At 52.0% G+C, this 19,171-nt stretch overlaps 9 protein-coding genes across 9 annotated transcripts; 4 read left to right on the top strand and 5 right to left on the bottom strand.

Moving 5' to 3' along the window:
• Positions 1–98: 98 nt before the first annotated feature.
• B0T23DRAFT_310793 (uncharacterized protein) lies at positions 99–573 on the bottom strand (the record flags this gene model as incomplete). The annotated part of the gene is made up of 2 exons (XM_062834607.1): positions 99–377; positions 442–573. 2 exons carry the CDS (start codon positions 571–573, stop codon positions 99–101), a joined length of 411 nt encoding a protein of 136 aa, XP_062696048.1.
• A 3,085-nt stretch (positions 574–3,658) lies between these two features.
• Positions 3,659–6,176, top strand: B0T23DRAFT_411092 (Metallo-dependent phosphatase-like protein; the record flags this gene model as incomplete). Its single annotated transcript, XM_062839428.1, has 2 exons — positions 3,659–3,868; positions 3,925–6,176. The coding sequence occupies 2 exons, from the start codon at positions 3,659–3,661 to the stop codon at positions 5,923–5,925; spliced, it is 2,211 nt and encodes a 736-aa protein (XP_062696047.1). The 3' UTR covers positions 5,926–6,176.
• Positions 6,177–6,760: 584 nt separating this feature from the next.
• B0T23DRAFT_310607 (uncharacterized protein) lies at positions 6,761–7,615 on the top strand (the record flags this gene model as incomplete). The annotated part of the gene is made up of 1 exon (XM_062834592.1): positions 6,761–7,615. One exon carries the CDS (start codon positions 6,761–6,763, stop codon positions 7,613–7,615), a length of 855 nt encoding a protein of 284 aa, XP_062696046.1.
• Positions 7,616–7,991: 376 nt separating this feature from the next.
• Positions 7,992–9,170, bottom strand: B0T23DRAFT_93689 (putative nicotinate-nucleotide pyrophosphorylase). The gene is made up of 2 exons (XM_062842004.1): positions 8,272–9,170; positions 7,992–8,216 (listed from the first exon to the last, which is right to left on the bottom strand). The coding sequence occupies exons 1-2, from the start codon at positions 9,086–9,088 to the stop codon at positions 8,110–8,112; spliced, it is 924 nt and encodes a 307-aa protein (XP_062696045.1). The 5' UTR covers positions 9,089–9,170; the 3' UTR covers positions 7,992–8,109.
• A 164-nt stretch (positions 9,171–9,334) lies between these two features.
• Positions 9,335–9,890, bottom strand: B0T23DRAFT_309803 (uncharacterized protein; the record flags this gene model as incomplete). The annotated part of the gene is made up of 4 exons (XM_062834545.1): positions 9,335–9,436; positions 9,483–9,524; positions 9,567–9,674; positions 9,747–9,890. The coding sequence occupies 4 exons, from the start codon at positions 9,888–9,890 to the stop codon at positions 9,335–9,337; spliced, it is 396 nt and encodes a 131-aa protein (XP_062696044.1).
• Positions 9,891–10,802: 912 nt separating this feature from the next.
• B0T23DRAFT_93741 (glycoside hydrolase) lies at positions 10,803–11,962 on the top strand. The gene is made up of 2 exons (XM_062842006.1): positions 10,803–11,720; positions 11,789–11,962. The coding sequence occupies exons 1-2, from the start codon at positions 11,073–11,075 to the stop codon at positions 11,861–11,863; spliced, it is 723 nt and encodes a 240-aa protein (XP_062696043.1). The 5' UTR covers positions 10,803–11,072; the 3' UTR covers positions 11,864–11,962.
• A 10-nt stretch (positions 11,963–11,972) lies between these two features.
• B0T23DRAFT_411088 (RCC1/BLIP-II) lies at positions 11,973–14,265 on the bottom strand. Its single transcript, XM_062839427.1, has 2 exons — positions 13,300–14,265; positions 11,973–13,216 (listed from the first exon to the last, which is right to left on the bottom strand). The coding sequence occupies exons 1-2, from the start codon at positions 13,801–13,803 to the stop codon at positions 12,062–12,064; spliced, it is 1,659 nt and encodes a 552-aa protein (XP_062696042.1). The 5' UTR covers positions 13,804–14,265; the 3' UTR covers positions 11,973–12,061.
• A 1,831-nt stretch (positions 14,266–16,096) lies between these two features.
• B0T23DRAFT_402862 (uncharacterized protein) lies at positions 16,097–17,129 on the top strand (the record flags this gene model as incomplete). The annotated part of the gene is made up of 2 exons (XM_062838721.1): positions 16,097–16,720; positions 16,788–17,129. The coding sequence occupies 2 exons, from the start codon at positions 16,097–16,099 to the stop codon at positions 17,127–17,129; spliced, it is 966 nt and encodes a 321-aa protein (XP_062696041.1).
• A 511-nt stretch (positions 17,130–17,640) lies between these two features.
• B0T23DRAFT_375147 (transketolase) lies at positions 17,641–19,092 on the bottom strand. The gene has a single exon (XM_062836885.1). It carries the CDS (start codon positions 18,822–18,824, stop codon positions 18,072–18,074), a length of 753 nt encoding a protein of 250 aa, XP_062696040.1. The 5' UTR covers positions 18,825–19,092; the 3' UTR covers positions 17,641–18,071.
• Positions 19,093–19,171: the final 79 nt, after the last annotated feature.

Below are 19,171 nucleotides of genomic sequence, written 5' to 3'. Positions count from 1 at the left end.
GCAAGCAGCCTTGGGTGTGCGATTTAATCTACCTATGAACCGACATAAACCCAGCACCCAAAACAAGAATGTCTCATGTATAGACAGTATCAAACACGTCACTGCTGCTGTCCCCATGGGTTGCTACTTTTTTTGCATTCCTGATCTTCCCCTCGTCGATGCTTCCGCTTCGGCTGTTCTTCTCGATGCCCTCTGCTTGCAACATTTCGAGTGTCGAGGGTGTGCTCTCGGGTGGAGGTGATGATGAAGTAGCCGGTTAGAGGTGTGTATCGACTAGACTTATTGGCCTGTGAAGCACGGAGATTATCGTTTGCTTTTGCTTGAACTTCAACGGCTTGACGCTTTATGGCTGGAAGTGAAGTCCCCCAGGAATAAAACTAGACAAAAAGCTGGAAATGTGCCAGAAAGAAAAAAAATTGAGAACAAGAGATGTGGACTTACAGCTACCGGGTTCGAACGCGTAGCGTACATGAGAGCCGGGGGAACAGGAGGAAGGAGGGGGGCCACACAAACGTGCCCGCTGCACCAACCTACCAGCTTGCCACGAAAGTCACCGCGGGAGAAGTAGTACATATACCCTACGACAAGGGCTGGATTGCAGTCTGTAAGTCTAGATGCTATTGGGAGATCTTCACGCTGTTTTGATATCGATATATTCTTGGGTTTTACATCTCGAGACATCCTATGGGGAAAAGATTACCTGACACATCCGTTTACACTACCCATCCAAACATAACGCCATATTTAGAATAGCCGAAGATGCAGACGACATTGAATTTCTTTCTGTTACTTTTGGATATCGAACACCGATACCGTATCTTGACTTTCCCCCTGTTTAAGGGGGAGATGGAGATGAGGGTGGGCGTGGGGGAGGAAGAGATCAATAGATGCCCGCTTCCGGTAAGCCTTCGCTACCATGATCAAAGACACGTGCGTGGGTTTTGTTCCATTGAAATATTTATAGGGAAAATTGTAGCACAAGACAAAGTACAAAAATAAGCGCGAAATGGGTTTTCTTCCCGGTTTCTTGTCAGTTTCTTTTCGAGTTTGGGAGGGGGGTTGAGGTTGGATGATGACATGGGATCCTGCTGCTATTGGACACTTCGGTATTCTCTCTCGATCATGCATACACGAGGAGGAGCGAGAAATCCCCGTTCGGTCTCATTTGAGCTTGAAGTCGGAGTGTACACAGTATGTATGTGACTGCAGGATGTCTTCGAGGTGAATCAGTTTCTCTTTGACGGAATGATATTGGAGTATGACATTCAGCCCATTCATCTACCTGAAACCCGGCGGTATGTTTGAACCAACGTGCAGTCCACAATCGACTATAAAGGACACTGATACAGACAGTGGGGCACTACTGATTACTCTCGAAGTAGTAGATAGGTGCCAGAAAGTGCTTGAAGTTGAGAAGTCGTAAATTAATTTGCAAGTAGGTAGGTATGTACTTTCGTGCCTGGCTACTTCAGCGGAGATACTTTGAGGTTTGTGACTCCTGTGTAGGTAGGTATAGGTCTTCTTATGATAGGGAACGGATGGCCGCTCTTGATGGGTAGAAGTTGATCAAACTAGAGATTGGGGCTGATTGGACATTCTCAGTGGAATATGTGATATGATAGTCTGTGAATTTACACTATAGCTAACGACGGATGATCTGTGTGGCGTTACATCATACAGCTAGGTTACGAAGCATCGAGTCGGAGCGACCCTCGGGACCTCGATACTCCGTCTCTAAAAGAACAACGTGGGAAGTGGAAACTGTGTAGAGAACAAGTCGCTATGTCTGGCACGCAGCTCAGCCACTGATTGACCGTACGCATTTCGAGCACATTTCGAAGGAGGGGCCGTCGTCCTTCGGAAGCGCCGATCGGAAGCTACTGTACATCTGATATGCCGACGACAAACGGATCGGGAACTGCGCAACAGGGAAGCCGAAGTTTGGCTGGCTGGAAATGTGATCTTGCCAGACACTGCTCGATGCCGAGTGGTCAGGCTTGGTCACAATGAGGGCAGGCGCGCAAGTTCAGTTTCGTCGGGCTTCGACAGATCAGCAGAGACAAGCGGCTCTCTTTTGCGCGATATCTCGGCAGTAACACATGTTTTTTGAAACACACACAAAGATCAAGTGGACGATTGGACATGTGACCGGGATTTCATAGGAAAACATCACAGCATGTGCTCCGGATTCCCTCAAACTGTTCGGTGTTACTCTAGCAACTAGCAATTATGAGCACTCGCTGGACACGGGGAACAAAAGTCCTTGGAGGCGGCGCTGGTTGCGTTGAATTGATGTATATGTATGGAGAAGAAAAAAGGAAAAAAGAAACAGAAGAGAAAGCGCGGCGAAAATTTCAAGATATGGGCGCGGATGCCATACAGTGTATAGTTACGGTAAAGAGTTGAATGTACTGTGCTTGCCCCGCGCGCTGTCGACGTCGAGCTCACTCAGCTGGCGGCACTGCAGCGGCAGCGGCAGCGGCACCGACGGCGGCAGGGCAGTGGTGGGGAACTTCGTTTTTAGTCAACGCACCCACCAAAACCTGACATCATCTCCAGATGTACAACGGAGATAATTGACAGCTCTTCTTGGTTCTGCTCACGAGGACGTGATTCCCGGTTGACAATGCACGCTTCTTTTATGTACAGGCTGGAGCCGGACTCTTCTCCTCTTCGTCCGGAGTTACACGACTCGGAGTGGTAGCCTCTAGAAGTTTCATCTGATGTGAAGGACGCCACCTTGATGGCAGTGATACATGTTCGACATGGTCTCTGGCGGCACGCTCATGTGTCCCATCTCGGTGGTTGCCTATATCCATGTCAGCTCGACGACGCATTTTGCGTATCAGTGCGCACCCCTCTCTGAGTTACACGTGGGGATGATCCTGAACAGATATTGGTGTCTTGCAAGGTCCCATCTGAGGTACGACGTTTAAGCCTCGTACCACCCTGTACCGACAATATTGAAGCAAAAAGTCGTGATATCTGCCATGGTTTCTTGGGGCATGAGCCCGCTGTGAATACCTATCCGTATCTCGAGACATATTTCGCACATACAGACGGGGGAAGAGCAATGGGGAAAAGGTCAAATATTATATTACGAAGATCGAAAGCAGATTATATGTCCAAGAAAAGCATATTAACCAACGAAGGCGTAAGTATGCTGGATGACAACCACGTTGGGGACGATCCTACATCAAAACGACGGGACCTAATTAAAAGAGGGAATAAAGCACCTTGATGTCTGCAAGTGTGCGCCTGACCGCTGTCCATCGGATCCATTCAATCGAGGTCAGGTTCCAGCCCCCAGACGCCAACTCGGCGTTCCACTTGGCCACTGCGGTCACCAGTGATGTCTAGAGCCCACTATTCAGGGTCCAAGTTGCCAAGGACTGGGACCAAGAAGGTCAAATGGAGAAGCGTGTTACCGATCTTCAAAAAGCCTTGGTTTGGGCTCCCTTTTGACTGAATCTTTCACCGGCCGACTTCCAGGAATTTTTACGACACACGCCACCGACTATGTAAAAAAAGCATAGTTCAGTTTGAACCGTCCTCTTTTTCTTTTTTTCTTCTCCTGAAGATGGTATCTTCGACTTTGTTCCTCTGTACGGCTCTCAAGTCTTCAGAGTCTCCAACAAAGTCCCAAAGGCAGCACCCAATGTCACTCAGCCGGTGCATTCTAGGACTGGCTTGCCTGTGGCATGGCGTCATTGCCAGCCCACTGGGTGCCGTCCCATCCAACATCCCGATTGCAACCGACCTTCAGACAGCAGCAGAAACAGTCGCACAACCCATCGCGAACTCTGCAAGAAAGTTACACGGCAAATTTTTGCACATTACTGGTGGGCAGAGACGCGACGATCGGAAAGTCCCAAATCATTGAGAGCTAATCGCTTCGTCATCCCAGATTTACATCCCGACCAGTTCTACAAGCCACACTCTTCCACAGACGAAGCTGATGCCTGCCACCGCGGCAAAGGGCCTGCGGGCGTTTACGGCGCCGAGGTCTCGGATTGTGACTCGCCCTTCGCCCTCGTCAACGCAACCTTCGACTGGATAGCCGCCAACGTCAAGGACGATATCGACTTTGTCATCTGGACCGGCGACACTGCCCGCCACGACAGCGACGAGGGAGTCCCTCGCAATGCCGACCAAGTTTTGGGTACCAACCGTTGGATCGCCGACAAGATGGCCGAACTTTTCTCTGACTCGACGGGCCGTCACCTCGAAATCCCCATAGTACCGACGCTGGGAAACAATGACATCTTGCCACACAACATTCTGCTCCCAGGGCCGAACTCATGGCTGCAGCACTACACGCATATCTGGCGCCGCTTTGTCCCAGAAGCACAGCGCCATAGCTTTCAATTCGGAGGGTGGTTCTACGTCGAGGTTATCCCGAACAGGCTCGCCATCTTCAGCCTGAATACGCTGTACTTCTTCGACCGCAATGCTGGGACTGATGGTTGCGCCAGCCCCAGTGAGCCTGGGTACAAGCAGATGGAGTGGTTACGCATCCAGCTTCAGATCATGCGGGAGCGTGGCATGAAGGCCATTCTTATGGGCCATGTCCCTCCTGCGCGGACAGATAGCAAGAAGCTGTGGGACGAGAATTGCTGGCAGAAATACAGCCTCTGGCTCCGCCAGTATCGGGATGTGGTTGTTAGCGGTGTGTTTGGTCATATGAACATCGACCATTTCTTCATTCACGATGAGCGGGACATCAACGTGGGCCAACTGGCCGGGCTGGCCGATAATAGCATTGACATTCGGGAGGCCATGGACGACGAGCTCTCGGTGACGGGAGCAGCCGACTACCTCCAAGAACTACGTCAGAACTGGGCAAAACTTCAACCGCCGCCCACCGACTCCAAGAACTCTGGCCAAATGAAGAAAGGCAAGAAGGGAAGGAAGGGCAAGAAGAAGAAGCCCGACTTGTGGGGTGAACGCTACTCGCTTTCGCTCGTCAGCCCCAGCATCGTTCCGAACTACTATCCTGCCCTGCGTATCGTCGAATACAATATTTCGGGGTTGGAGGACACGCCCGTTTGGAGGGACGCAGCCAAGGACGCGATGTCGATCGAATTGGAGCAAAATGACAGGCAGAAGCACCTCGACCTCAAGCGACGACACTCTTCTCACATGGAAGATGACGACGAGATCGACGCCCAGAAGAAAAAGGGGAAGAAGAACAAGGGTGGTGACTCCAAGCCGAAAAAACCCGACTTCCTCATTCCCCACCCCCCTGCGAAAAGCTCACCGCCAGGACCGGCCTACTCCCCACAGCCCCTTACGCTGACAGGCTACACTCAGTATTTTGCCAACCTTACGCACATCAACAACATTACTACCGAGGCCTCGTCTGCGTTGTTGGATCACGATGAAGAGGAGGAGACATGGGTGGATTGGCTTCTCCGCTGGCGCAAAGGAAAGCACGGCAACAGGAAGCCTATCCACCCGGCGCCGGACCCGCGCGAGTTTCACTTTGAGGTGGAATACAGTACTTTTGATGATAAGCTGTACAAGCTGAGTGATCTTACAGTCAAAAGCTATGTTGAGCTTGCGTACCGGATAAGTAAGCAGCCCAAGAAAGGCAAGGCTAAGAGTCTTGATGATGTCTCGTACGAGTCCGCGGCCGAAGAGGAGGAGGAGGAGGAGGAGGAGGAGGGGGATCTCTTTGAGGAAGTGGAAGAGGCAGACGATGAAGAAGAACAAGAAGATGTTGACCTGAGTGATGGAGAAGAAGTAGACGATGACTCGGACGAAGACGAGTTGGAGACGGAAACCTTCAAGAATCACGACAGGAAGAAGAAGAAGAAGAAGAAGAAGAAGGGGAAGAAAAGGCAGAACAAGGTCTGGATGCACTTCCTCACCCATGCCTTTGTCAGCACGGTGGAAAAGGAGGATTTGAAAAAGTTTACATAATAGGTAGTATGTTGCTGTTGGATCTGTTTACACGTGGGTTTTGGAACTGGGAGCATCTGGCGTTTTCACGTTCAAAGGTTGAAGGCAACAAAGATGGCATATGGTTGTGGCGTTAGGGAAAACAAGGGATTTAGGGTTAGAGAAGGAAACATACCACGTTCATTGTTGGGTTGTCAAACTTTTTGAGACGCTGTCTTCTACGCTGCTCAGCTTTGAATTGAAGAAGCATTGTGAATAAAAGGAGCAACCTGAATTGACTGACTGCAGTGCCTTCGTGTTGCCGGTGATCATTTCAGCAACTTCAGGAGCTTTGCTTTGCCAGCCAAAGCATGCCCGTTCCTGGTGAGCCTGGCTCGCCTGGCCACGCCGCCCCACAATGAGCCCCACTGAGCCCCACAATCCCCTAGAGCTTGCATCTTCAGATCAGGTTATCGGTCCCTTGATGGCCTTATCGCTTATCGGGTTAATTGAATTCCATGCGTCCTTCGAATCGCGTCTCTCCAACGAACTCTCCGCTGCTTCTCCTATTCAACCCGCCGTCTCTTTTATCTAACCCTTTGTTTCGTTCTGTACCAGACGGACAGACAGACATAACCCCCGACCGATATCATCTTCGAAACCCATACCAACTGCCGTCCCAATCCTACCTTGCAACAAGCTACAACGAACGAAGGGAATGGCGCTATAACCCGCCCTCCCCCCGCCCCCAACTCTCGACTTCAACCTTGCATCCTTCTTCGCGACACCCCGCGATATGCCACGCCTCCTCCCACGTCTCTCCCTCTTCGCCGCCCTTCCCTCCGCTGTCCTCCGCCGCCGCACCCGCCGCGCCCGCATGGCCACCCTAATCCTCCTTCTGCTCATCCTCCCCTCCATCCTCCTGCTCCCCTTCTATACCATCTACAAGCCGCCCTCGTCTTTGATCCGGTACTTTTCGCAACGGTGGACCGACGTCCTCTGGCGCCTTTGGTTGCCGCCGCACCGCAAGATCGTCGCCCTGACCATTGACGATGCGCCGTCCGATCATACAAGAGAGATTCTCGCGGCTTTGAAAGCGGGCGGGGCGCATGCGACGTTTTTTGTCATTGGAGGCCAGGTGCGGGGGAGGGAGGAGATCTTGAGGGAGATTGTGAGGCAAGGGCATGAATTGGGGAATCACGGGATGCATGATGAGATGGCGAGGGAGCTGGCGGATGAGGAGCTGGAGAGCCAGATGAAGGAGGTGGAGGGACTGATTCGAGAGGCTTATGAGGCTGAGGGGAGGGTGTGGCCTGGTGGCAGTGCTGGCCATGGTGCAGAGGGAAGAACAACAGATGGGACAGATACGACAACGACAACAGAAACAAGAGATACAAGAACAAGAGAAGGAGGGACCGTCGAAGAGCAAGTCATTGAGGGCAAATATTACCGGCCTGGATCAGGGTTCTTTAGCGAGAGGATGTTGGGTCTGGTCAGGAAATTGGGGTATCGCTTGGTTTTGGGGAGCATATATCCACATGATGCCCAGATTGGGTATGCCTGGTTGAATGCGAGGCATATCCTCAGTATGCTGAGCCCCGGGGGAATTATTATTTGTCATGATCGGAGGAGCTGGACGCCGCCCATGTTGAGGAAGGTGTTGCCGGAGATGCAGAGGAGGGGGTATAAAGCTGTGACGGTGTCGCAGCTTTTGGAGGAGGCGACGGGGTAAACATATCGTCGATTGGGGATTGTTGGAACTACTAGACTATATTGCATGTCGGCGTTAGGGAAAAGGTGCGGCGAAATCATTTTGGGTGGGAATAATTATCACTGAAGAGCAATCCGCAGTGAACAGTGGTATTGCATTTTGCGGCCATCTAGCTGGGAGTGTCAAAAACAAGACTCGAAGACTATTCAGCGTGGCACAATATTGGATGGCTGAATTGGAACCAAAATAACCATCTAGGTGCTGGAATTTGGAGAACATGATGCACCAGGTTTGGCATTGATTACGGATACGTCAGTTCATAACACTTTGGTACCATTTTGGTGGCGCTCATCTCCTGTTGTTGTGCAACTCCAGTTCCTCCAAGTTCGTATCACTCACAGTGGTCAAACTGGCCCAACACAGCCAGCTCATCAAAGCCGGGTAATACTGCATGCTTGAATCTTAAAGTATCATACCAATGTGTCGTGCACTCAAAACTTCATTATATGAATCCATTAGCTCGAAATCTCAGGGCCGGTGCCCTTGTCGACGTTGATCTTGAGCGAAAAGTCGACGTGCGGCACGCCTTGGTGAATGGAGCTTGTCGAAAGGATATCGATATCTAATGTGCTTGTCAGCGACATTTCTACTGGAGATGATTGATCCGGCACACTTACCGTGGCAAATATAGGACTCGGCGTTGTCGGCAGTCAAACCACCGGAAACCTCAAGCAAGAACTGCTTCTTGCCAGCCCACCTTTCCTTCAGGCTGCGAGCAGCGACCCTGACGCCCTCACCAGTGAAGTTGTCCAGCATAATAATGTCGGCACCGGCAGCAATCGCCTCATCAGCTTCCTCCTCACTCTGCACCTCAACCTCGATCTTGAGGCTGAAGCCACCGGCCGCCTTGGCCGCCTTGACAGCCTCAGTAATGCTGCCGCGGCTCCACACGTGGTTGTCCTTGAGCATGGTCATGGTGCTGAGATCCATGCGGTGGGTGTCGGCTCCTCCGACGAGCATGCCGTACTTCTCGACAAGACGGAATCCGGGCGTGGTCTTCCTAGTACCCGCCACGATCCCCTTGTACCCGGCGCTCCGCAGGTTCACCAGCAGGTGCCGGCTCTGAGTAGCCACGCCGGAGCAGCGGGCCAGGATGTTGAGGGCCACACGTTCGCCCTCGAGCAGGCCGCGCGCGGGACCGGTCACGGTCGCCAGCGCCCTCTTTCCGCCGTGGGTCTCGACGTGGCAGCCCTCGGTCGCGTGCCACTCGACGGTGCAGCCGCACTGCTTGAACACCTCGTTGAAAAAGGGCACGCCGGCCAAGATTCCCTGCGACTTCCCCCAGAGAGTGGCAGTGCGCGGCGCGTCGCCGACAACGAAACCGCCGACGTCGAATGAAGGAGTGTCCTCAGCGAGCCAGGCTGTTATTTGGGACTTCCACGAAACGGGGAGGATGTGCTCGAGGGAGCCGTGGTCGAGAGCCATGTCAATCATGATGGGCGATTTTTTTTTTTTTCAATTTTAATTTTTCCTTTTTTTGTGTTGCGTCGTGTCCTGGATCTGCAATTGGTGAGTGCTTGTTTGTTTCGAGGGATGTGTTTTATTCCGATGGCTGCAAAAACTATCTTGATAGAGGCAGTCTAGGTTCTTAGTCAAACTTATGAGAGGCCACTCATAGGTTGCGGGATCAGATGAGCGGAAGACACGCCGGTGCAGCTCCGACAATACCCGCTGAAGGTCTCAATGAGCCGGAATAGGTCCGAAGCAGACAGTCCGGTGGTGGTTGGAAAAGAGAGGGGTGGTGCGAAAACACGTCCCGGCCAGTGTGGGATTTGCAGCGCACTTACAGATATCGGGATGTATTTGAAGTCGTCGCGGATTGTAAAACTTGAGACGATGACGTTGAATGTCCCCAGAAAGCCCGGGTCCGCTGCCGGGCCACGCAATTTCGAGGAGCGGGGGAGCGACAGACTAGGATTTCGGGGCTTCTGAGGGGAAGAAGGGGTTGCCCTGTTAACCCTAACCTGTTAGCGCGGTTCTTCCACTCATCAGTCATCACAGCCTCAAAAGTCTGACAACGCTGGACGTCTGTTCAAACAACACCTGAGTATTATATTACCGTCTCTTTGAAAAAATATAGCATGTCCTGCACCCTAGTTGGCATTTTGCCCCCTTTATCATACGGGTCCTTGATTCCGCATTCGCGCCATGGTTGTCCCGCACTGACAAGCATAAAGTGGACGCAGTTACTTATCGTGCATGCTCGGGTCAGTCGGGGTCTTCCAACATCAATCATCCTCCTCCGGGACGGTAAAGGTCATTGTCACATCACACCTCAGGAGCAAGTGATCAACACCGCGAACTAGGGAAAGCTACTCGGTACTCCGTACCTTGGTTTGCTTTTTGGTCCACGATTGCGCTCTACATGTGGTCCTGACATCTGATGTCTTGAGTGCGAATACTCGGCCGTCACCATTGACTTGTCACTTTTCAGCTTCACTCGACTCAGGCTAAGACCAAGCGACTTCGATACATGAAAAGCCTCAACATCCAGAAAAACTTCTAGTGATACCGACAACGATGAAACGAGCGCCGTGACCGCCTTGCTGTCGTCTGGCTTCGACGCCTGTTAACCAGCTTCTTCATACCGAAGACTTCCTGTCTCGCTCAGGATGACCCGCTTCCTAATCTATCGGCCTCCTTTATCCTGAATAACCTGGCTCATACCATTGGCCCTGCGTATTATATACCCTCTTCTTTCCATATAATCTACCAAAAGTCTTCCATCAACCTTGCGACACCGCCAATCAGCCCACCCCAGATTCTTTCCCCGGAGCCTGCGATGCCGTGTAGACACCATTTCTCTAGGATATGATACATGTCGCTTACAGCTGGTCAGCAATAGAGGAGTGCGATCATCTATCTACATAACCTAATCGGCTCGGTGGTTCTTTAACTGACACCTTGGTCCTTACCTTCCATGTAGCTCCTCCACCACTGATTCCTGGAATTGGAAGCTTCATCAATCTCTACTTTCCATCCACCTCCTTCGTTTACTTTATCTCAACCCCCCTTAATGCCACTCTAGTCTCATCAAGTCTCCGTCGGACCGCTTGCCGTGGCTACGCATTGAGCTTTTTCCATGGCTGCCCGATGACACAAGAACAAAATTTCTCTCCCGGGATAGTACGTGCCATGGAAGTTTGTTATCCAGTTGGAGGAATCCGGATGTTTAGCTTGGGAATTATGCGAAATGGCAAGCAAGTGCCGATGAATACCAACAAAGCAGTGCCGCCCAATCTATCCTATCCCAGACTCTGTGGTGCGTTACATGGTCTCGTAATGTCGTTGAGAAAAGAAGTAAGAGATATAAAAGGCAGAGACGTCTCACTTCTTCTGCGTGGTTCACCTCCAGTCCATCAGTCACCACACTATTGTTTCCAAACACAGACAAACATACCCTCAACAGCCAGCCATCATGCGCTTCGATCTCCTTGCTCTCTCGGCCTTCGCGCCGCTCGTTGCCGCCCACGGTGCCGTAACCAGCTATATCATCGATGGCACTACCTACCCAGGCTACGAGGGTTTCTCACCTGCCAGCTCCCCCAAGACCATCCAGTTCCAATGGCCCAACTACGATCCGACCATGACTGTCTCCGACGCCAAGATGCGCTGCAACGGCGGTACCTCCGCCCAGCTGAGCGCCACCGTGCAAGCCGGCTCCAACGTCACCGCCGTCTGGAAGCAATGGACGCACGAACAAGGCCCCGTTCAGGTGTGGTTGTTCAAGTGCCCCGGCGCCTTTGGTCCGTCCTGCAAGGGCGACGGAAAGGGCTGGTTCAAGATCGATGAGATGGGCATGTGGGGAGGCAAGCTGAACAGCGCAAACTGGGGAACCGCCTTGATTGTGAAGAACCACAAATGGAGTAGCGAGATTCCCAGGAACATGGCACCCGGGAATTACCTGATCAGGCATGAGCTGCTGGCTCTGCATCAGGCCAATACGCCGCAGTTTTATGCCGAGTGTGCGCAGATTGTGGTCCAGGGCTCGGGCAATGCGGTTCCGCCTAGCGATTATTTGTATTCAATCCCGACCTATGCGCCTCAGAATGACCCCGGCGTGACGGTAAGTCAAGAGAACTTGTCCCTATTAGGTGGTTTCTGGGCATGAAAAAGCTGACGCGAGACTTCAAGATCGATATCTACTCGAGCAAGGCCACAACATATACTCCTCCTGGTGGTCGCGTTTGGTCTGGATTCCAGTTTTAAAAGATTCGGGCATGGCTGCATGGCCCCAGCAGTGACAAGACAAATAATCATGATGAAACACAAGTGCCTCTCTAGCATCCAAAGGTTTGATATGTAGGGTTTATGATCCAAAAAAAAAAAAAAAAAAATCTATATAGTATATCCAAGGAGCACAACGGGTGCTTAATGATTATTCCCTCGATGGGCCAGCCACCTGCATTAATCTCCCCCAACTTCAACATCATCGTCATTGAAATCTAATAATGACCGCCTGAAATCAGCCGGTACTTCAACATCGTCCACGTTCCCACCGTCTTCGTTTTGGAAACGTCCCTTCGCAAACCCAAACACGCTGTACCTTGCACCCGCCCCAACAAAGAGGGTAATCCTCCCTTCAATAAAGCTCTGAAGCAGGGTCGGGCGGTCGATAACATCAATGTTAGGGTAGCCGGTGGGGCGTGGCACGCCGCACTGATTTTGTGCATTGGAACCCCAGACGTAAACCTTTCCGTCCTGATCAACTGCGATGCTGTGTTGCCTGCCCGTCGCCACCTGGTCCCATCTGCGATTATCATGGAAGTAGTGCCACCCGGCAAACTGCGGAGCCTGGGTATAATCATTCTCCGGTGGAATAGCAGGAATCATCAGCTCGTTGTCTTGGTTCACCACGCCCATGGCATTCGGCATCTCGTGTTCGTTCCCCCACACTTCTCCCCACCCGTTCCGCCGAATCGCGAGCCCGTATCTCAAGGCCCCGGAAATCGTCTTGATCGCCGACTCTGGCTCCTCGTCCATGTGCCCAATCCCGCTCAGCCACGGCGCCTCCGTCGGATACAGGACAACCCTCATACGATTCCCGTCTGGCGCATCCGGATGTCCAGGTGTTTCCACAAAGGGGGCTTTCGACAGAGGAAGCGTCGTCTGCATGTCGTCATTCTGTCCCCAAACGTAACACAACTGTGTCCCTTTGCGGTTCCCGCGCGTAAGCGGCTTCGTCACCGCAAAGCTAAAGTTGGCACCGCAGGCTACATATCGTATGTTGACCAAGTTGGCCACCACACCGGGCGCAAAGGGGTGGTTCATGTTGCCGTAGGGATCGTGGCGGTAGCGGGGGTTTCGTAGGCGGCGACTCAAGTAGCGCCGGCCCAGGATATTCATATCCGGGGTACCCCACGAATAAACGAGACCGGATTTGGAAAGGGCCAGCACGTGATTGGAACCGCACGCGATTCGGATAATCTGCGGGTTGTCCGTGGGGAAACGGATCTTCAGGGGCGAAGGTTGGTTGCGCAATGGCCCTTGTTCGGGCCACTCCATATGGTAGGGGTGGAAGGCGTATAAGCGGTGCACAGCATCGTTCTCGCCGCCGTAGTACTGTTTGTGCGGTGGAATGTTGAGGTTAGGTAATGTTGCTGGAGATGATAAAGGAGAAGGGGGAGAAGGGGGATTATGCATACCTCGAAAGCACCCCATCCATAGACCTCACCCGTTTCGGTCAAGGCAAAGGAAGCATGATCGGTCACGGCCACCTGAGTGAAGACGGTGCCACGTTCGATGGCGATGGGGTTGATATGGCGAGGTGTTTGCAGAATGGAATCGATTCTCCGTCCTTCTGGTGAGTTTGGATTGTCGTCCTCGCCCTCAACCCGACTCCATGGTACCCATCTGCCGTCGCCAAGCTGCCATAGGCGCGTTGTCCGGCCGAGGGCGCCGTGTGTATTCGAGCCCCAGGACAGGACCCGGTTATCTGCTGTGAGCGCTAAGCAGTGGTTGTTCCCCACGGCTATAGCAACGGTTTGGTGATCCTCGCTTAGATAAGGGTTTCGCGCCGGCTTTTGAACGATTGTGCGCTCTCTATAACCGGGACCCATGCACAGTTGACCTTTGTCGTTGGCCCCCATGATGAACACGTCCATGGCCTCCCTAGGGGCGCGGTTGATGATCTCTTGTGGTGGAGCCATCTTGGCTGAGTGTGTTTCTTTCACCCAAAAGTGATCTTTGTAGCTCTAATGTCGCTGTTCGATGAACAACATGGCTATGGCATCAGGGTTTTTACCCCTACTTATGAAGTAAAGAATTCGATGATGGCCATGGTCGTCAAGTACCGAGTACGAATCGAACAATGACATCTCAACCAAACATTTTGAAAGAGAGATCTCGAGGCGGCATTGTCCAGCCATTTTTAGTAACCGAGTCCATTGTGCTAACCCAGGATTGAAGCCCATCTTTGTCCCGGCTCTTTCCTGAGCCCGCTTTGTGGTGCGAATGTCATTGTATAGTATTGTGCGCTTTGTTCTTCGTAATTTGAGCACTAGATGATATACCAAAAGTCATTTGAACAACTGAGTATGATTCAGTGAAGATTGTATGATTGTAGCGCGGATGGTTGATGAGTGGCCATGAAAAGTGAGAGTCGAAGAGGAAGTTGGTTGTTATTGATAAGAGTCTCCAGATATGGAATCGCTCCAGGGATCATGGATGATCCGTACGGTGAGCGCCACTTTTTTGCCCGGTTACGCCACGCCTTGGCGTGGTCCCTTGCTTTCTCGGCAACTGAACAGGGACCATTTGACAGCTGTGGGAGGCTCTTGTCAGGGGTCAATCTCGGAAGGAGCCGAATCGTAGTGTCCATTTGCCATTATCCATAATCAACAACATTGTTGACTTTCTCGTCTGGCATTTCAGCATCGCGATGTGATCGTTACGATACGCGAAACGATGCTAATAGATCTGCCATTATTTCAGAGGATGTCTTCCATGTTGCAGTTAATCCCAAGCGTCAGGGCGCTTTGGCTGGTTTCCGAGTTGGTCACGACATGTCTCAGGAGATAGTATCCTTCACAAAGTCGTTGGTCTACTTGAGCTTTTCTTCGCTGATTGCTGATCCGTCTCTCTCTCTCTCTCTCTCTCTCTCTCTCTTCTCTTCACAATCATCATTTCCATGGGGTAACGGTACTCTGTGAGCCGAAACGGGCGGATAGTTGCACATAGCATGGTTTCAAGGTTTCAGAAGGGCGAAACCACCAGGAAGGGCTGTGGTGTTGTTTGCATTCCAGTGGTTTGCTCGCGTTTCCTACCAACATTGGCTCTCTGAAACCCGTGAGTACTGAGATGGGAAATGCTTTTTCTACCTTTTGGTCGTGTTGTTTGGGAAATTCATTTGACTGTAACCAGTCAGCATGCAATAGCGTCGACAATAAAGGGTTTAGTTATGTTCGTTTTTCTGGTTTTTTTCGCCGCATCTTGTTCCACGTCTCTATCCGGCCCTGTCGCGATTCCTCGCTGCTCAAGCTGTCCATAGTGGCGTAGGCAAGACGAGATCGAACGATGAATTCAAACCTGTGTCATAGATGATCAACCCGTGCACTGTCAAGAACGGGCTGGGAAGGCACAAACGGCTATTGTGTGACGACTTGGGAGTTACACGCTAACACCATCGGTAGAGGTAATCAGTCAACGTTTCCAATCTTGGTGCACACTGCCAATCTTCCCTCTTTTCCATTCGACATTGACCTTTACTTCGAATTCATTCGGACGGGATCCATAACTGAGGTGGGTGAAGTGGAAGTCAAGAGTGCAACTCACCAAATTTGTCAGTGTTTGCGACACCCTTTCCTCCTTTCCTTCCCACCCCTCCCCCTCTTGCCGACTTGATACTTACTTCCACTTCAGTCGGATGGAAGTGGAAAGCTGACTTACGAAGTAACCTCCACTTTATTTCAGCAGCAGGAAGGTAGGAACACTTCGCCAAGTGATCTAGAACTTTCAGACAATCTTTCAGGTACGTTACCATCCCCGATATCCTCGCAAACCTGGGACGTTTTTTTAGGCCCGGACTCGTTCTGGAAATACCCACGGCCACCAACACATAGAACCCCCCGACGGCCAGACATCTGCGGGACGAGGGGCTTGTCAAACTGGTGGTGCTTCCATATCACACCTCAACCTGTTACCGTCACAACGTTACTGCGAGCCATCGACGGTTTTTGACTCTGTTGCCGCCTCTATTCTGACCAGCGAGGTGATTTTGTACAGACGAAAAGGTAAGAAGACAGCGCTCGTCACCCCCCAAGGACCCCGTGTGACTCCTCTTACGACATCTAAGCGGTCTCTTGCAAGCCACATCAGCGATCCTTACCCAACTCCCACTTTCGCATCTACTTTTTCACTGGATTCTGCAATCCCTCAAGGAACTGTAGGTCTACCAACTGACCAGGGCCCAAGATTAGGACATTACACCAGAGTATCAGTACGATGGCATCAGAAGGCCGCAACGCTGGGCCGAGCGACCAGCCAGCTGTGGAAGTTCGTCCAGAGATGACTTCGCAACAGAGCCAGACGTTCAAATCCTACGGCCAGGACTACCAGTTCGCCGAGACCTGGGCGAATCCCCCTCCCGAGTTCGTTGTCAGCACCGGTGTCGCCAACAACGACCAAAACCCCGGCTTGCTGGAAGAGGCGCATCACAACAACGGGGGAAATGGAGGAGCCGCCAATCTTGCCAGCATTGGAGGCAGTTTCAAGACCAAAGAGTCCCAACATACCGCGGATGAGCAGCCCGAGGTCATCTGGGTCCCGCCTAGCGACAAGCCATGGTACAAGAAAATCGCGAAGCTATGGTGGATGATTGGCGGTATCTCTACCCTGGGCATCATCGCCGTCATCTTGGCCATTCTCGGAGCCCTGGGCATGCTTGACAGCCACCACAACAAGTCTGTTGTCCTCCATACGAATGATCCATATCCGTCAGGAACGTCCACATCGCTAACATCAACAAGTACGCCTCCTGAGTCCACGGCCTCCGCCACTTCCTCGATCGAACCCTCGTCATTGTCTACCGGAACTTCGACGTTGCCCGCAGCTTCGCCGACTTCAACCGTAAGTTCAGCTTCACCTTATCACTCCCTCGTCACGAAAGACTCCCAGCTAACAGAACTGTCTATAGAACCTAGCCAAGCAATGCACCGACACCAGCACCTTCATCGAACACCTCGCCTGGATGGGCACCGAGGTCGGTGGTTACGAGGCCACTTACGACGCAGCCAGTTCCAGCAAGGAGTGCTGCAACCGCTGCTTCAACGGTGACCCGGGCTGCGCAGGCTGGATGTACGACGGTGCGAATAAGTTCACGCCCTGCACCAAGGTTATGGTTACCAAGGATGAAGGAAACCCGAACAAGCAATGTCCCAAGGGCAAAGCGGCAGCGACCTTCTTCAGCCAGAATCCTGACAAAAAGGTTGTCGGTGGTATTGGACCGTGCAGTGGAGAGTCCCAGATTCAGCACTAGCAGGAGTGAACGGTCACTGTTCCCAGATGCGTATGCCTCAATCCAAGATCAACTCGCCAATCTCAAACAGGCATCTCTCCGTGCTTTCTTAAGCTTGGAAGCTCGCCATTTCCGGAATCCGGGTCTGAGCTGGTTCTCATTCACCTTATGATCTAATAAGAGACACGCATGGATGGTCTGATAGGAGTTATACGTGAAGAATCTGGGACAACGATATTAAGAGATCCGGAATCAAATGTGCGGATCAGTTGCCTTTCGATTTTGTTTTGATTTGAGGGGGTTTCGAAGAAAAGCGGTCACGTATGTTTATTGCATTTTACGGTTTGGTAGAGACGGATACCCGGATACCCGAGCGAAAGCATCGAAGGAAAGTGAAGAATATTAAAGATACTGGTGCAAGTATTATCAGCGTTTATCGGATTCTGGAAGAAATACTACACCATGTATCTCAGGTTATGCATATGCCTCTGACCGGGCGGAGGACACTGTCGTTACAGAGGAGGATGACCGGATGTACGTCATGAAACAGCGAAGATATAAGTCGTGGTCATGATTTATCTGATTGTGGGCACCATCATGGTGTGGTTTGTGATGCTCATGACTACGACGGACAGGTAAGACACCATAACAATTTGATGATCACTTCATCAGATTAGCCAGTCCAGATATTCTTTTGTCGAGGTCACCATCGTCTCTTTGTAGTCAAACAGAAATTGCGCCAATAAACAGAGAAAGACAGCAGTATTCCACAACCCATTTCTCCAACACATACGCGGCTCCAAACCACAAAATGTTCACCAGGCCATTTCGCAAATGCATTCACAATCATTACATTCAAAAGCTAAGTCTAATCATCTGAAGTCTTCAGAGCTTTTGTATTTTTTCCCATCCTACCCGTGTCTTTTCTAGACCCAACGTACCCTATCACACCTATACACCCACTTAGATAAGCTTGAGAAGCTTAGCGGCGTGGTTCTCGATAAGAGACTCAGTAGGGAAGGCCATCTCCTCGAGCCCCTGGGCGTAGGGCGTAGGGACATCGGCACCGGTGACACGCTGGGGAGGAGCATCGAGGAAATCGAAGCCGTACTCAACAGCCAGGGCAACGATCTCAGCACCGACACCGTAGCTGGGGAAACCGGACTCGACCGTCATGAGGCGGTGCGTCTTCTTGATGGACTTGAGGATGGCGTCCAAGTCAAGGGGCTTGATGGAGCGCAGGTTGAGAACCTCAACCTCAACGCCGTACTTCTTCTTGAGGGCCTCGGCGGCGACAATGGACTGGCCGACGCAGCGCGACATGGTCACGATGGTCAGGTCGCTGCCGGCGCGCTCGATCTTGGCCTTGCCAAAGGGAATGACGAAGTCGTCCTTCTGGGCGGCCTCGGACATGGGGAAGACCTGGCCGTACATGAGCTCGTTCTCGAGCACGATGACCGGGTTGGGGTCGCGGATGGCCGCCTTAAGCAAACCCTTGGCGTCCTCGGCAGACCAGGGGGACACGACCTTGAGACCAGGGACGGAACCGTACCAGGCGCTGTAGTCTTGCGAGTGCTGGGCGGCGACACCGGCGGCAAAACCGTTGGGACCGCGGAAGGTGATGTTGCAGGGCTGGATACCGCCGGACATGTAGAGAGTCTTGGCGGCAGAGTTGACGATGTGGTCGATGGACTGCATGGCGAAGTTGAAGGTCATGAACTCGCACTAGATGTTTGGGAAGAAGGAACATGATTAGCTTGTGTGCTGCTGCTATATGTTTGTTTCTGTTTCGTTGCTAGCCGTCGTTACTATCATGGGCGTAGTCGCAGCCATAGGGCTGAACTGATGTAGGGCTAGAGGTATAGCTTAGGATAAACCAAGCTTCTAGTGACAGGGGAGACTTCGAGTCATGGCTGGTCCCGCGTGCGTCATGATGGGTCCCTTCTGAAGAGTTTACTTACGACGGGGTGAAGACCGCTGAGAGCAGCACCGACGGCGAGACCGGTGAAGCCCATCTCGGTGATGGGTGTGTCGATAACACGCCTGTCGCCGAAGCGATCTAG

This window comes from Neurospora hispaniola, assembly GCF_033458365.1.
Source record: "Neurospora hispaniola strain FGSC 10403 chromosome Unknown B0T23scaffold_2, whole genome shotgun sequence".
In the NCBI taxonomy this organism is placed as follows: Eukaryota; Fungi; Ascomycota; class Sordariomycetes; order Sordariales; family Sordariaceae; genus Neurospora; species Neurospora hispaniola.
The sequence above is the reverse complement of the archived record's forward strand: the minus strand, read 5'-3'. Positions and strand labels throughout refer to the sequence as shown.